General features: G+C 39.3%; 1 protein-coding gene across 1 annotated transcript; it reads right to left on the bottom strand.

The window, feature by feature from the left end:
* Positions 1–1,036: 1,036 nt before the first annotated feature.
* LOC139140662 (uncharacterized) lies at positions 1,037–12,601 on the bottom strand. Its single transcript, XM_070710038.1, has 6 exons — positions 12,389–12,601; positions 9,202–9,251; positions 8,547–8,612; positions 3,201–3,272; positions 2,451–2,528; positions 1,037–2,285 (listed from the first exon to the last, which is right to left on the bottom strand). The coding sequence occupies exons 1-6, from the start codon at positions 12,464–12,466 to the stop codon at positions 2,132–2,134; spliced, it is 498 nt and encodes a 165-aa protein (XP_070566139.1). The 5' UTR covers positions 12,467–12,601; the 3' UTR covers positions 1,037–2,131.
* Between the last annotated feature and the right edge of the window lie 1,468 nt (positions 12,602–14,069).

The raw sequence follows: 14,069 nt of genomic DNA, 5'->3' as shown, positions 1-14,069 counted from the left end.
AAAATAATGTCAAAATTTTCCTTTTTTCTGGAGAAAATCAAGGTACAGATGAAATGCGGGCCGTGATCTGATGATTGGAAAATCTGAAGTGACAGTCACTGTTACAATCTGCTGTCAAGTTATGCTGGGCCTGACGGAACTCGCCGCCAGAAGTTCACAGGGCGTGGTTTTGTTCACCTACTAACACCACTAATATAACAACATTGACTTTATAACCAAACGGAAGTGTAGTGTAAGTTGCGATATTCCATGGCACCCTGACTTTCATGTGACTATAATTACTGACCCTGACCTTACATCCAATCTGCCCGGGTAAACTGGAAAATACGAAATACTTTGACCGCAAGTTCCATATTATAACACAGTCGCTCTTGCTGTCACGGTTCTGTCAGGGATGTGAGTACATTTGTCAGCAATGCCATAGTAACACGGCTGCCTTGATCAGTTTTAACAGAAGCGTGATGCGATCAAATTTGAAACTGACGGAGTAAAACTTTGCTTTTAGACTTTTTTATCGATTTGATCCCACGTGACTGTTGAACTTGAATGATGTGAGGCTAAATTTAAGAGAACCGTCAAACTTCAGGGTGACAAAGATGACATGTTAAGACACAATGGTAATAAAATTAGATATTAATACACATTATGATTATTATTAGCTGTATGTTTGGCAGGATTTTTTTGCGTTTACTTGGCGCGCCCTCGGAAAGACGAAAATGAAACTAGTCTTCTCTGTTAGTCTGGCGTATTGATATTTCAAATATTGTTGTTGCTTTTTTTTCGAATTTTCTCTCCTATTGTGTTCGCTGTCACCTTGAAGTGATAATTGCTAGGTAAAAAGATATCTTTGCGTCCATAATTTATCTGCGGGCAAACTGCCTCGTGTGTAGGGCTGCTGTTCCGCCATCACGGCCTACCACAGACGTGAAACGATAGACAGACAATGCATGGCAGTTAAAATGCGAAGGGTTCAGACTATGACAATGAATGTCGGTGTGACCACCTTCCATAAGTAACAAACCAAGAGAGAGAAAAATAGGCATCATCCTTGTTTACTCGCATTGTTTTGGACGGTCTTCAAAATGAGCACAATTCTGAGCAAACATCAATACATTACCCGTGCAATCACAAAGTATACTGCACTAGGTTTTGTAATATTTTGTGTAATTTTATTTCAATATTTTATTTGCAAGTTTGGAAGGCCGAATATCTCTCAGAAAAGCCACCATGCACATTTTGCAAAACATTCTGTCACATTTACTTACCCTGTGCCGATGAAGTTTTCTGAAAATCACTTCGCCAAACTTTTGACAGATAGCAAGTTTACGATTGAAAGGCCAATTCTTTAAATATACCCCTTCCTCTCATTGAATGAAGACGAGTTATCGATTACGAAAAATGAACTGAGTAATTCAAACAGGAAACTCTCTCAAATGACGACAAAATTGTTCTTATACTAGCTAAGTTTGAAATCAAGGAGTGTCTCTTTGCAGTATTTAGGTACTTGAAGGTGATGAGATTTGAGAAGCATTTCAGATAGATCAAGTACATCGATAGTTGTCAGAATATTATTTACAAAATCACAAAACATACATTACAAATGTCATGAATCCATAGTCTAAGTAAATTTCTTGCATACTGGAATTCCACCTCGAACCGCTGGTGGCGCACATCAGAGGCAAGCCCAGCTATAATCTTTGGCTTCCACTTCTTCTAGTATAATATAAATTCAGCCACGACGGTTGTGTAGCTTTGCATTTGTGGCTGTTTGTCCGGTTGCCTTCATCTTTCATGCAGAAGTGTGTCACACGGTTAAAAAAGTGGATTATCCGAAACATTAACAGCTAACCATGTATGAACGGCGTAGTTTGCCATATCAAACTCATTTGTCATGTGGACATAAACTGAATTCCACGGATAAAATTCTTCACAAAGGAGATAAATTTTAGTACCTAGGAAGTTTCTCCTGTTTGTATGATTTTCTCAGTTGTACCATAGTAATATTTAAGCCACTTAAATTTAATGAAGAAAATAAACGTTAAACAAAAAGTAAGAAAGAAATGTCGTTTACTGTCACAGACTCAACAATATCGTCATTGTAAATGTACAGACATCAAAAGGCGCAATGATTCTAGAACTCTTCTTCAAGTTTTGCGTAACCTTTGGAGGGAGACTTTGTTACTTTCTTCAGATGAAAGATGTGTGGCGTCGTCTTTGTGCGTTCGCAGTAAGCGAAAAGTATCATCGACCCAACCACGATTGTCAAGATTAACGCGGTACTGAACCTATTGAGGAAACAGGGGAAATGGGAAATGGTTATGTATGCAGTGCCTCCGTTGTCATCACCGGGAAAATGAAGTGTCTCCTAAAAAGAAATGCAATGCAGTGTCCATATACAAGAGAACTGACACGAAAAATTGACAAGTATAAGGAGCATTTTTGAGACTCACCAAAACCACCATTGGTGGTAGATTTCGTCGAAATTGCAGCATTTATCTTTGCCACAGCAGAATTGGTTATCACGACACCTGTTCCGGGTAGAATAATGTCATTTAGGAAAGTGACCATGTAAAATATGACTCATTTGCGGACGCACATGACGATTAGTTGGTTAGACTCCATTATTGAAAGAAAGTGAGATACTGAGGAATTGCGTCGTAACTTGCTGCAACTGAAATGTCATGATGAAACTTTATGTCTTCATCATTGTCGTCGTTATCACCATCATCAGCATCATCATCATCATCATCATCATCATCATCATCATCAACAACATCAGCGTCGTCATGGTCACTATATTGTCATCGTTGTCCATCTCACAATTATTTTTTCGCTTTTCGAGTGGAATACTTATGAAAATGCAATCTCCAGATGTCATTGTAAAGTGGCCAGGTTAACAACTGATGGACATCTTCAGCGAGTCACCCACTAATCACGTGCACACTCCAGATTCAAAGACAGTCTAAAGAACTGTCGCTTGTCACAATTATCGGCAACGTTTATGACACAGGAAGAAAGAATACCGAATCATATTTGAAAACAAAGTATCACGAGCCGACAGTAACATATAGCGTCTCGTATTTTTTACCATTTTCCAATTTTCATTTATCGGTATTTCTATTCAATTTGATAGTTTGCAAATTTTGCAAAGTATCAAATAAAACTGAATATAGAAATACCGATTAAGTGCATTTACTTACTCAACATCATCACACTCGTGAGGGCAGCACTCGTTGTGGCCGCAACAGTATTCTATATCGTCAAGGCAGTGTCTGAAGGCAGAAACGTAGAGAATTGGAGTTAGGGTCTAGCTGCACCATCTTGTCTGTGCGACAGTGTCCGATTCTCGAGGTCCAGGCAATCTAACACTCCTCGCATGCACCAAAGGGTGAATGTCACTTAGGGAGCCTTCAGTAATTACAGGGGGGGTAGGCCGGGATATTTCGCGCACACCTGTACCGTAAAATGTGACCCTCCCCTATCCTCCTGTCTAAAATGTGACCCTCCTCCTTGTCGGACATTCTAAAACTTGACCCTCCCCCCCCCAACCACTGCAGTATTCTCCCCGGTCACCATATTTTGTGCAACTATAAGAAGGTAAGATATGGCTGATTTAGTGCTTCATCCAAAAATATCAAATCATAATGATGGAGTCTATCAGGCAAATTATTGACAATTTACCCGCACAAAACATGCTATATCTGTATATTATATATATTTGATAATGTATCCAAATGTACTTTGCTTGAATTGGGAAGTAAAATGTGCATTTATGTACAAGAAATGAATTTCTGAATTTCATCTAAAAAGTTGGTTCACTATCCATGGTGTCTTTGATGAAACTATGCATTTTCTAATACAAAAATCGTAAATCTTTGCATTTGTGTACTCTTGATTATTGATATTAATGTTCTTGATTAAACTAGAGTGGTTAGAAGTCTATGGTTGTGCAAGAAATTTGAATTTCACCGAAATGTTGATTCAATATGCATGGAGGTCCATGATGAAACTATGAATAATTTTTTTTCAGTACACCATTAGATAAATCTGTGCATTTATGTATGCTTGATCATTTATATTAATGTTTTTGATTAAACTAGAGTGGTTATATAAGTCCATGGTTGTGCAAGAAATTTGATTTTGAAATTTCACTGAAAAGTTGATTTACTGTACATGGTAGTCTATGAGAAAACTATGCACAATTTTTTCCAATATAAAACTGACAATATCTTTGCATTTATGTACATTTGATAATTGATATAAACTTTTCCACTTGTTGCATATGTTTTTGTCTCCTGTCTTTTATCAGTTTTAACCGTATGGCCCAAATTTACTTGTCTGATGCTTTTTCGTAGTTTTTTTTTATATTTGCACTTCTGTGTTTTTTGTGTTTTCATGTTTGTGCTGTAAAGTGTAATATGATTTTCTTTTGTCTATTCGACCTCCACGAAAAGAGGTGTTTCACCTATGGAGTTATCGAGTTTAAATAAAGATTAATAATAATAATAATAACAAGGCAGTATTGCTGAAGGCAATGAGTACTTGGGCCGTGATAGAGTAATTTTGAGGACAATATATACTACTATTCAATATGGTCTTGAATTTCCTCCTGTCAATTAGGCATTTGATTAACTGGTTATTAAACGAAGCAATGGCATGACAACGGCAAAATATGTCTCAACTTTTGTGGAGTTTGAGGCAGGGGTTCTTTATTTATAGTGGAAATTGCTTAAACTCCTTAAATATTCAAATTACAGCAAATTTCTTTTGTTCTCGATGGTAGATGTCTAATATTTAGATGGGCATATTTAGATTTCTACCCTATAGTTATCCCTATATACCCAAAATCGGACATCCAGCTCTATTGGCTTGCTCAGAATTAGATATGCGCATAATTAATGAGGTACAATATGTGGTGTCATAAGGTGTCCCATCATACCAAATATGAAGGGTGTAGCACTTGTGGTTACTGAGTTGTGGACAAATATATATATTTGAGGTCAAAGGTCATTGAGGTCACGTCACATTTTGTCATAATAATTGTATTGCTAAGTTATTCCTATATACCAAAAATCAGACCTCTAGCTCTATTGGCTCGCTCAAAATAAGATATGCGCATAATTAATAAGGTACAATATATGGTGTCATAAGGTGTCCTATCATACCAAATATGAAGGGTGTAGCACTTGTGGTTACTGAGTTGTGGACAAATATGTATATTTGAGGTCAAAGGTCACCAAGGTCACGTGACGTTTTGCCAAACAAATTATATTGCTAAGTTATCCCTATATACCAAAAATCAGACCTCTAGCTCTATTGGCTCGCTCAAAATTAGATATGCGCATAATTAATGGGGTACAATATGTGGCGTCATAAGGTGTCCCATCATACCAAATATGAAAGTTTAGCACTTGTGGTTACTGAGTTATGGACAAAATGTATATTTGAGGTCAAAGGTCACCAAGGTCACATGATATTTTGTCAAAATGTCTGAGATATCTGCATGAACCGATGGACTCACTGATGGACTCACGGACGGATATGACCAAATCTATAAGCCCCCTGGACTTTATCCGTGGGGACAAATAACTGTGTCACTGCATCCTTTAGGCAATATGAATACGATGAGAAACTAAATTTTTATTTTTCTTGGCCTTATACATGGGAGTCTATGGAGGTGTAAACTAAAAAGTCCTCTAACACGGCCAAATTCGATCGCATTGTGAAACAAATCGACGTGCATCTGTATGGGGTTGGGTACTATTCTTGTGCAAAGTTTGAAAGAATTGACCAGGGCATGTCTGAGATATCTGCGTGAACGGACGGCCGACGGACTGACATGACCAACCTATAACTCCCCAGGACTTCGTCCGTGGGCACTAAAAACAACGCAACAGTTATTACAGCTACACCGGCGGTAGTTTCATATCCAGAGCCCCGTACGGTCTGCCGCCGTCGCTTGAAAACAATCTCATAAACCTGGCCATATGGGCAACTGTGTATGTGCAGCTGGATACTTGACTTCCCGGAGAAGGCGAGCTGTGACGTTCAAGCTCAGGATTATTTTGTCGATCAAATTTCAGTAAATTTACCTTACCTAGATGAAATTTTGTCTACAGGCTGAAATTTCGCCGAAGTTTGACAAAATTGCATCGATTTTTCAGGTTCGTACCGACATTTTTGAGTTTTGGGTGCAGACAGAAATAAGTTTTGAGGCAACATGGCTGCGACCCCATGTTGACCCCTATAGCCCTGCGTACGATGCTATGTGCTACAGCTAACACACAGCATCGTACGCAGGGCTAGCGAGAGAGTTGCCGACATCGACGGTTATTTACGAGAAGTGAATAAAAGACTGTCATTTTTGGAAGCGATCGAGTAGCTGAGGTAGGCTGGGATACGACTTGGGCCCAAGAACGCTGAATTTCGGCAGTAATTTGGCTTTTTACGTCAAGTCCCAAAATGGATTTGAAGTCACCGACCCTACGTACGGGTCTTTGCAGGGCTGTGGTGAGCGGGGCGATTAGCTGTAGCGGAACACACAACATCGTACGCAGGGCTAGTTGACCCCAACGTGAAAATGTGTTCGCGATCAAATCTTCATATATTTTTTTCAGAATTTTCGACAAAATCATTGCTTCTTAAATCTTTTGTAAATAAAATACTAAAATAAAAATGCGATGTGCCATGTCTCCAGATTTCTAAAATATCGTTCGTTGACCGTTCGACGGAATACTCATTTCGCAAACTTGTGACGCAGTTGAAATTCAATACTGACCGCCAAATAATCTTAATGAGACGAGATCATTCTAGACATCCTCCAAATTATCCAACCATTCGCGTTAGAATTCAGCTCGCTTAGAGTATCATAACATTCTTCGGCCTTCGTTTAGATCGACCCTAATCTCTCCAATTTAGGCCTAGGAAATAAATACACAAGCCACCTTGACAAAACTTCGTGCACCATCCAGGACCAAACGCACTGCAAATCTGTCTTGACGTCATCATCTCCTTACATGGTAATCAGCATACCGTATTTTTTAGCAAAGGAGACACAGAATACGTCGGAGTATTCAGTTTCAAAACGTATTACATTGTGTGATGTTGTCAAAAAAAGGTAATGTTACTGCAGTGGTATAAATTACAAAACACAAAAGTTCAAATCAGTTTATTTTGGACTGGCTTTAACCAACATTTCATATTGTTTCTTATGCCAGATTTGACCACGTGCTTACTGGCGACCCCTTTACATGCAAATTTTGTGTCAAATGGTGTGTTCTCCTGGAAAAACAAACGTACGATTTCTATATGAAGGAGGCGAAATTTGCCCTCAAACTCGAAACCACCCCTTTATGGGGTGTACCTAGCTATTTTGAACGAGCTTCTCGAATCTGCAGCTCTATTTCGAAATGATGGTCTGGTTTTCTCAGCTCAAGGATAAGTGTTCTCCATCGCTGTGGGCATTACTATTCTCAACTGGGGGTACAGTTCCAGTCATAATGTTTTTCATTGTGTCCGGGATATAAACCTTTCCTTTTCACACTTTTACTCAGATTAACACTAGTCCACATCTTGTCAGCGATTAAACATGTTTCAAGTTTAAATGTTAAATTCTGGTCTCGAGCCCTCCTGTTCAACCAAACTGAAATTACCCCTCCCACTTTGGCTCGTCCAGTGGGTGTAGCAAGGGTCGTGCCATCGCCTAGGAAACGGAGGGTGCATTAATTGTTGCATTTCGATGCACATTTTGATTATATTCAGAAGATTTTGTGGCAAAAACTCAGATAGAGAAGCATTAATATTCACATCTCACTTATTCAAGACTGGCTGAGAGCAGCACTTCCATTCAGTTAACATCATTACGCCATGTATTATGCCAAGAAAGATGAAGCCAAGACATTTTGCCCTCCCTGGTCTCAGCCAGAAATGGTTATACCTTACAGAGTTTTTTCCCACGGAATGAAAACAAATGTACTTGGGCTGAGGCCCAAGTACAATAATAATGTAGGATACCACTGCATCTTCTTTGCTTGTTAAATATGTGGATATGTGTACGTATTTTGTTGGTGATTTCCTATTATTATAAACCTATCCTAGATAGGTTTATAAAAAGTGACCCTCCCCCTTGAACTGTTTTCTAAAAAGTGACCCCCCCTAATTCACCCGGCCCACACCTCCCTGTAATTTCTGAAGGCTCCCTTAGCGCCCTTTCATGCAACTGCCGTATTTACTACCGCAGACTTTGAAATGGCTGGTTTTGTATTTGGAATGGTGCTGGCCTAAGAGCTTGTATGCGCTACGATGGTAACAAAAGTACCGTCAGAACAAACAGATCTACTGCATGGCTGTGAAGTTTACGTTACCATTTGAGAGGTTAGGCCATGGAGGAGGAAGCATATAGTGCGGGGAGGGGGCTTCTGATAAAAGGCGTATGTATTTTTCAGCTTCATCTTTGAACAAACTGATGGACTGGACTCAAGGAAAATTGCGTGAAAACGAGGAGTGATAGATTTGTAGATTTATTTTGGTAAATTTACCGAACTCACCCTAGTCTGGTACACTGATATTTACAGCACTTCTGCTCACCGCAGCAATACTCGTCGTGTCCACAGCTGCAAGTAATCAAAATGCCAGCATTATCATCAGGCGTTGCCATGCAACGAGACGTGAGGGAGATAAACAAGGGTAGTGACCGTTGATATTTTGCCCACGCTGATGTCATATTTCTTCTTTTTCAAAACAACGGAGTTGTGCAATTGTGTAACCTTTACAGTGTAACGAAGTTGCGCCGCTATCATCTTACGGAATACCATTTTCTTCAAGAAGTTTACGCTTCCATACACACTGTGTCCGGTATTTCTTGATCTTGCTGTCTATGGTTATATGTAAGGCCGGTCAACTGGTTTGCTACGGTTACAGTAATGGCTTGCAAGTTACTACAAGTCTGTGGGTTATGCGATCACCCAATATCAACGAAACAGTCTGCTGTAGTTTTATTCCTTCAATTTTCTCTGTCACGATATCAATTAGCACACGGATTTTGGGGAAGTCTAGTTATAAACTGCTCTTCTCTTTAAATTATCTGATGACTTATCACATTTACATACGATTATGTAGCCACACATAGGCACTAACAGTTTGCTCGCAACTGCAAAGAAAAAAGGAACCGCTGTTGGGTGAGAACAAAGAAAAATTACGTACACACCAATTCTACATTCCACATGCTCAGGTGGCGTAACTTGAACTGAACTCTGAAAATATGAAAACACCAAACAAACAAGCAAATAAATAAATAAATAAATAAATAAATAAATAAATAAATAAATAAATAAATAAATAATCCCGCGCGAAAGGAGGATGCATTACGGATGAATAAATTTAAAGCAGTATGTCATGGTCTGATAGTGTGACAAACGCGATCATCAAGTACGGTTGTTACCCAACGGCTTGATGATCCTCCGGTTGTTTCTACGACGGTCCCTAAAGAAAAGCGGGACCGTCATGCCATTTCGGAAGGCCTTGCATTTCCGTCGTGTCTCTTTCTGTACTGTCTGCATCATGCCATGTGTACACGTACTTGCTTAGATTGAATTATAATTAAACGATGGGAGCGTATTTCAGAAAGGTTTTACCATATACTACGAACATACACGCAAATTTTATCGCATCTTTCTCTCCAATCGACGTTGAAATCAATGCTCGGTTACTTTTCATCGTTTTACCTGTCTTCCTCACACCGTAGAATCAGTGACCCTCATTAGCAACTATGTTATCGGCAGACACGATCTAGCCAATACGTTAACCATCCACATACTCAATTTCCGTATAGTTCAGTTTTTTCCCTTTTTTTTCACATCAATAATTCGTCTAAAAAACCACATTGTCACAAAGTTTAATACCTTTTCATTAACCAGTAGGATTTCCGTTGAAAATTAGTGGAATTGTGTGCAGTCAGAAATTGGCTAGAGTTAGGTAAGACTCGGGATGACGAAATCCCATTCATTGTAACTGACGATGACGATGACGATTTGACATAAAGGATGGAGATACTAACAACAAACAAACAAACATATTATAACTACCATGTATCGTAAGGCCTTCGTAGTACAACAAGAATGCCACTAGCAAAAGAGATTTGACTCGGTTCAGGTCGGTGCATTTCAACTAAAGTAATTTGCGACAGCTGCTTATCTCGTTTTATTTCTGATAAAATTGTGGAAGCTAAAAAGTGTAAAAGTAACAGTCAACACAGTGCAGTAATTGTAGTTCACCCAATTTCTGAATTTTTAACTTCTGCGGTATTGCGTTTACCTAGTAAACCGTACAGAATAAAAACACAAGAGAGAGTAGAAACAAAGACTTGAACCGAGTTGTTGAAGAGGTTGTTCTTTATAAATATGGACGGGGGTTCCTTCATCTGTCTGGAATCGTTGTCGTTTTTACCTTTATACAGAATGCATACACAAACCAGATGCAGATAAACGATAAACAAGGGTTAGTCTCTACTCATTGAGTCACGCTAGTTGCCAATCTTTTGGACTAATTAGCATCAGAGGGCATCGAGAAACAATATCCTGTTAGATAAGTATCACACTCATAATTCGGTCGCCAAGGCTGCACCGATGAACCGGTCCATCGGTTTCTTATCCAGATGGTGACTCAATGCTATAAGGGGAGAACCATTTGATTTCGGGGGAGGGGGCTGGAGGATTTTTGGGGGGAAATGTCGGCAGGTGTAAGAAGAAAAAAATTGATCATGTAATGAAAATTGATCAAGTAATGTCTTGAAAAAAAAATGATCACAACAGACCAAAGAAAAAGAAATTGTCACAAAATTTGGAAAATTTGACTCTCTCATTCTCCTATTCTCTAGAGGTGTGCCGCCTTCGGCATTTTAAAAATACATGAGGAAGTCCGATGTCTCTTTGTCAGTATTTGTGAAATAAACACACAACAAAGTTAGGTCAAAACTCGTTCTACGACAGACTTTCGTCGTATGCTGCGTCCTGGCAAACACATGGTTTATGTTGTCATCTGCCCTGTGCTCACATAGAACGCTACTCGTTATTTTTCGATGTGCAGTTGCTAACCAGAGATATGTAATTAACTCAAGAACAGCATATTAAAAAATGTTAATTAAGAAGGAAAATTGCATGCCTTCCACATGTAGAGAAAAATTAGTGCAGGACAGACCATAGAAAAAACTTGCTGCCACAGTGGCGGGGAAATTTGCTGCCATACCCATATCCTCCAGTCCATCCCCCCCGCAAAATCAAATGGTTCTCCCTAATGTGTCTATTTTTCCTACAGTGTTCAAGATGGAGACTTATGCTAGAAAAAAAATGTCACGTGAAATCCTTCCATAGACAGATGTTTCTCATATTAGTGTGGGTGTTGGTTTGTTAAGGAGCGCTATTATGCAAAATAAGCTTTTATGCTTTTGACAGGAAATGTTCAAAGGTGCTTCAAAAATATTGAAATTGAGGGACAATGACTCCCGTTACGACTACAAGTAATATGGAAAAGAAACAGATTGTAGCTAGATACACTGGAGTGTATGGCAAAAATGGCGGTACAGCATCGATTAACGATGAGTTTATAACCTTGTTTTAATAGACATAACAAGTTAATTCTGGTGATCACTCAAATTTTGTGTTGTTACTTTCCTTGTTCACGGTAACGTCTAGTGTTCACGCGTTCGATGATGGCACATTTCCATGTGATGATAAAACTACAATCATAACAACTTCTTTGTCTTGCCTTGATAATCATTTCGATGCTGACGATGGCGAGGGATTGGTGTAATGATCCTGCTGTGATTTTGACTATCTGCACTTCTATTCAATCACTGTCACTCAATAGTGGCCGTGAATAGATCATGGTGGACGAAAAAATATATATTTTCGGAGGGGTAGTGTAAGAGTTCGAAATACCATTTTACAGAGAAATTATTAGATGCCCAGTGCCGACTGTAGCCGTGCATGGAGGTGCTACCTCCATTATCCGTCCTATCGTCGCCCCATCAAGATTTTTATCTATAAATTTTTAGCTCTCGAGTTATTTGATTGAAATGGACGTACTCAGAATGTAGCTGGTGTGAGGTTCGGTTTGTATGACCTTGGGTCTGACAACGTATAACCGAGGCAATGTTCCAACCAAGTCTTTACTCCCGGGACCCCCAGCTGCTTGTATCTGACTGTGACAGTGCCCTGATAATGACCTAAACGACTACCAAACTGTCCACAAGAAGTCAAACAATCAGATATATATTTCGCTGGATACCTGTCCACAAAATCATTGTGGTCGACCTGCTCCAATCAAGAGGCCAGCTGAACCTGAGAGCCGAGACACGCGGACAGAAACGTCAACTGTGGCTAGACAAACCTACCTTTCCTTCCACCGACTTCCCGACTCGTAACAGCACAAACGACACGGCTGTCAACGTGAGCAAACAGATCTTGGTCATTATTCGAAGTATACCAGCCGCTACTTTGTGTGAAAATATCCAATGATGTTAGTTGCTAACCTAACCGACGATTGGCTTCGTGTTTGTCCTCGGCGATCAGATACTTACTTTAATAAATGGGGTATTCTTTAAACTGGTACAAAGTTTGCAGTGTCACCGTTATCGTTTGTTCCGTTCATTGCCGCCACTCCCCCGGTAATGAGGCAAATAGTTATGATAAAAGAAATTAAAAAAAAAAAATTCATTTCCTTTGTTGAATTTTTTAAATACGAAACCCTTTTTCATGGGTATTGTTTTCAACTTTTTAGTTTGTAAAATAACTATAGAGAATTAACTCAGAGAGGCGGTCCATGCTAGACAACACGCAATCAAGGGTACAGATATAGTAGGGGAAATCGCCAAAGTTTGATAGCCTCGTTTTCGATTCGCAGCGATAATACCCATATCTGATTTAATTGTTCAATTGTTACTCCATTTCCGATTTATTTCCGCTCAACTGATTATCAAGTTTTTTCTAATGAACAAGATATGCAGGATGATCGTATTTGAGGCATTTTTTTTATAAAAAGTGATATTGTTGATTAAGGATTCTTCTTAAACACGACGTCTCTTATTTTGTCGGTGTCTTATTGTGTACATTTCATGTTTACATTGTGTACAAATACTAGACACACTCCGGTTTACCCAATCGGTGTTAAAGCCGAGTTTTTAGGTCAGTCGGCCAACACTCTGCAGTCGCAGATCAAGACAACAATAGGAAACCAGAGTTACTGTAGCAAAAACAATAGCGCAGATACACAGCAAAACGGTTGTATCGGATACCTAGCAGTGGAAGGAATGAACATCGAGGTACACTGACCAAAGATGAATTCAGGTCTTTTGCAAATGATGAGTGCACTATATTAAAGACATGAGAAATGCTGCCGGTCGATTCTGACGGGTGTATATTAGATGTAAAAAATGAACATCACAGTTACAATGACAGGAATATGTCTTGTGTAGGGATCCTCGTATGAGACAAGACAGCTGATTGGAGAAGACCTTGATCAGAGTATTATAGGTTTGCATAATGGCACACTAATAAACCTTCACTTCAACACTTTTATGTATCAGGCCTGTCAAAACATACCTAACAACCAACCATGGCACGCTTGGCATTATATCCAGCACATGCCAGGTATACCCAACCTGTCATTCTGGACACAGTCCCCGCACTTGTGGAGGTACTGTGTTCTGTAGAAAGGATCTCCATCGAACATCTATCGTACATTATCTATTGCTAACTAAACACTTGATCAGTCGTTTCTGAAAGTGATTCACTAGTGCGTTTATCGGCTCTGAACGATAGCTGCACAAACCTTGTTGAAAATGTACAGAAAGGCCATAATGCTTCACTCCATAAGAGTTGTAAAATTGCATCATAAAATGATGAGAAGATGCACCTGCGTTGCCATGACAACAGATCGATTAGGCACGGGAGTGCAAGTGGCCGCCTTAAAGTACTCAAAAATCAAGACATTACATAACTTTATTTAGTGAGTGAGTGATCAAAATGGTAGATCTTGACCATCTGTTTAAAAAAATCAATGTGATAACGAGAGAA

This window comes from Ptychodera flava, chromosome 9, assembly GCF_041260155.1.
Source record: "Ptychodera flava strain L36383 chromosome 9, AS_Pfla_20210202, whole genome shotgun sequence".
Lineage (NCBI taxonomy): Eukaryota > Metazoa > Hemichordata > Enteropneusta > Ptychoderidae > Ptychodera > Ptychodera flava.
This window is presented reverse-complemented; position numbering and strand designations above follow the sequence as displayed.

Bases quoted from the DNA above. Each gene is read 5' to 3' on its own strand.
- LOC139140662 (XM_070710038.1), bottom strand. From the start codon at position 12,466: ATGACCAAGATCTGTTTGCTCACGTTGACAGCCGTGTCGTTTGTGCTG. The intron at 8,613-9,201 runs GTACGTAATTTT...GATTACTTGCAG, and splicing joins GTGGAATGTAGAATTGGTGT to CTGTGGACACGACGAGTATT. The intron at 2,286-2,450 runs GTGAGTCTCAAA...TTTCCTCAATAG, and splicing joins TACCACCAATGGTGGTTTTG to GTTCAGTACCGCGTTAATCT.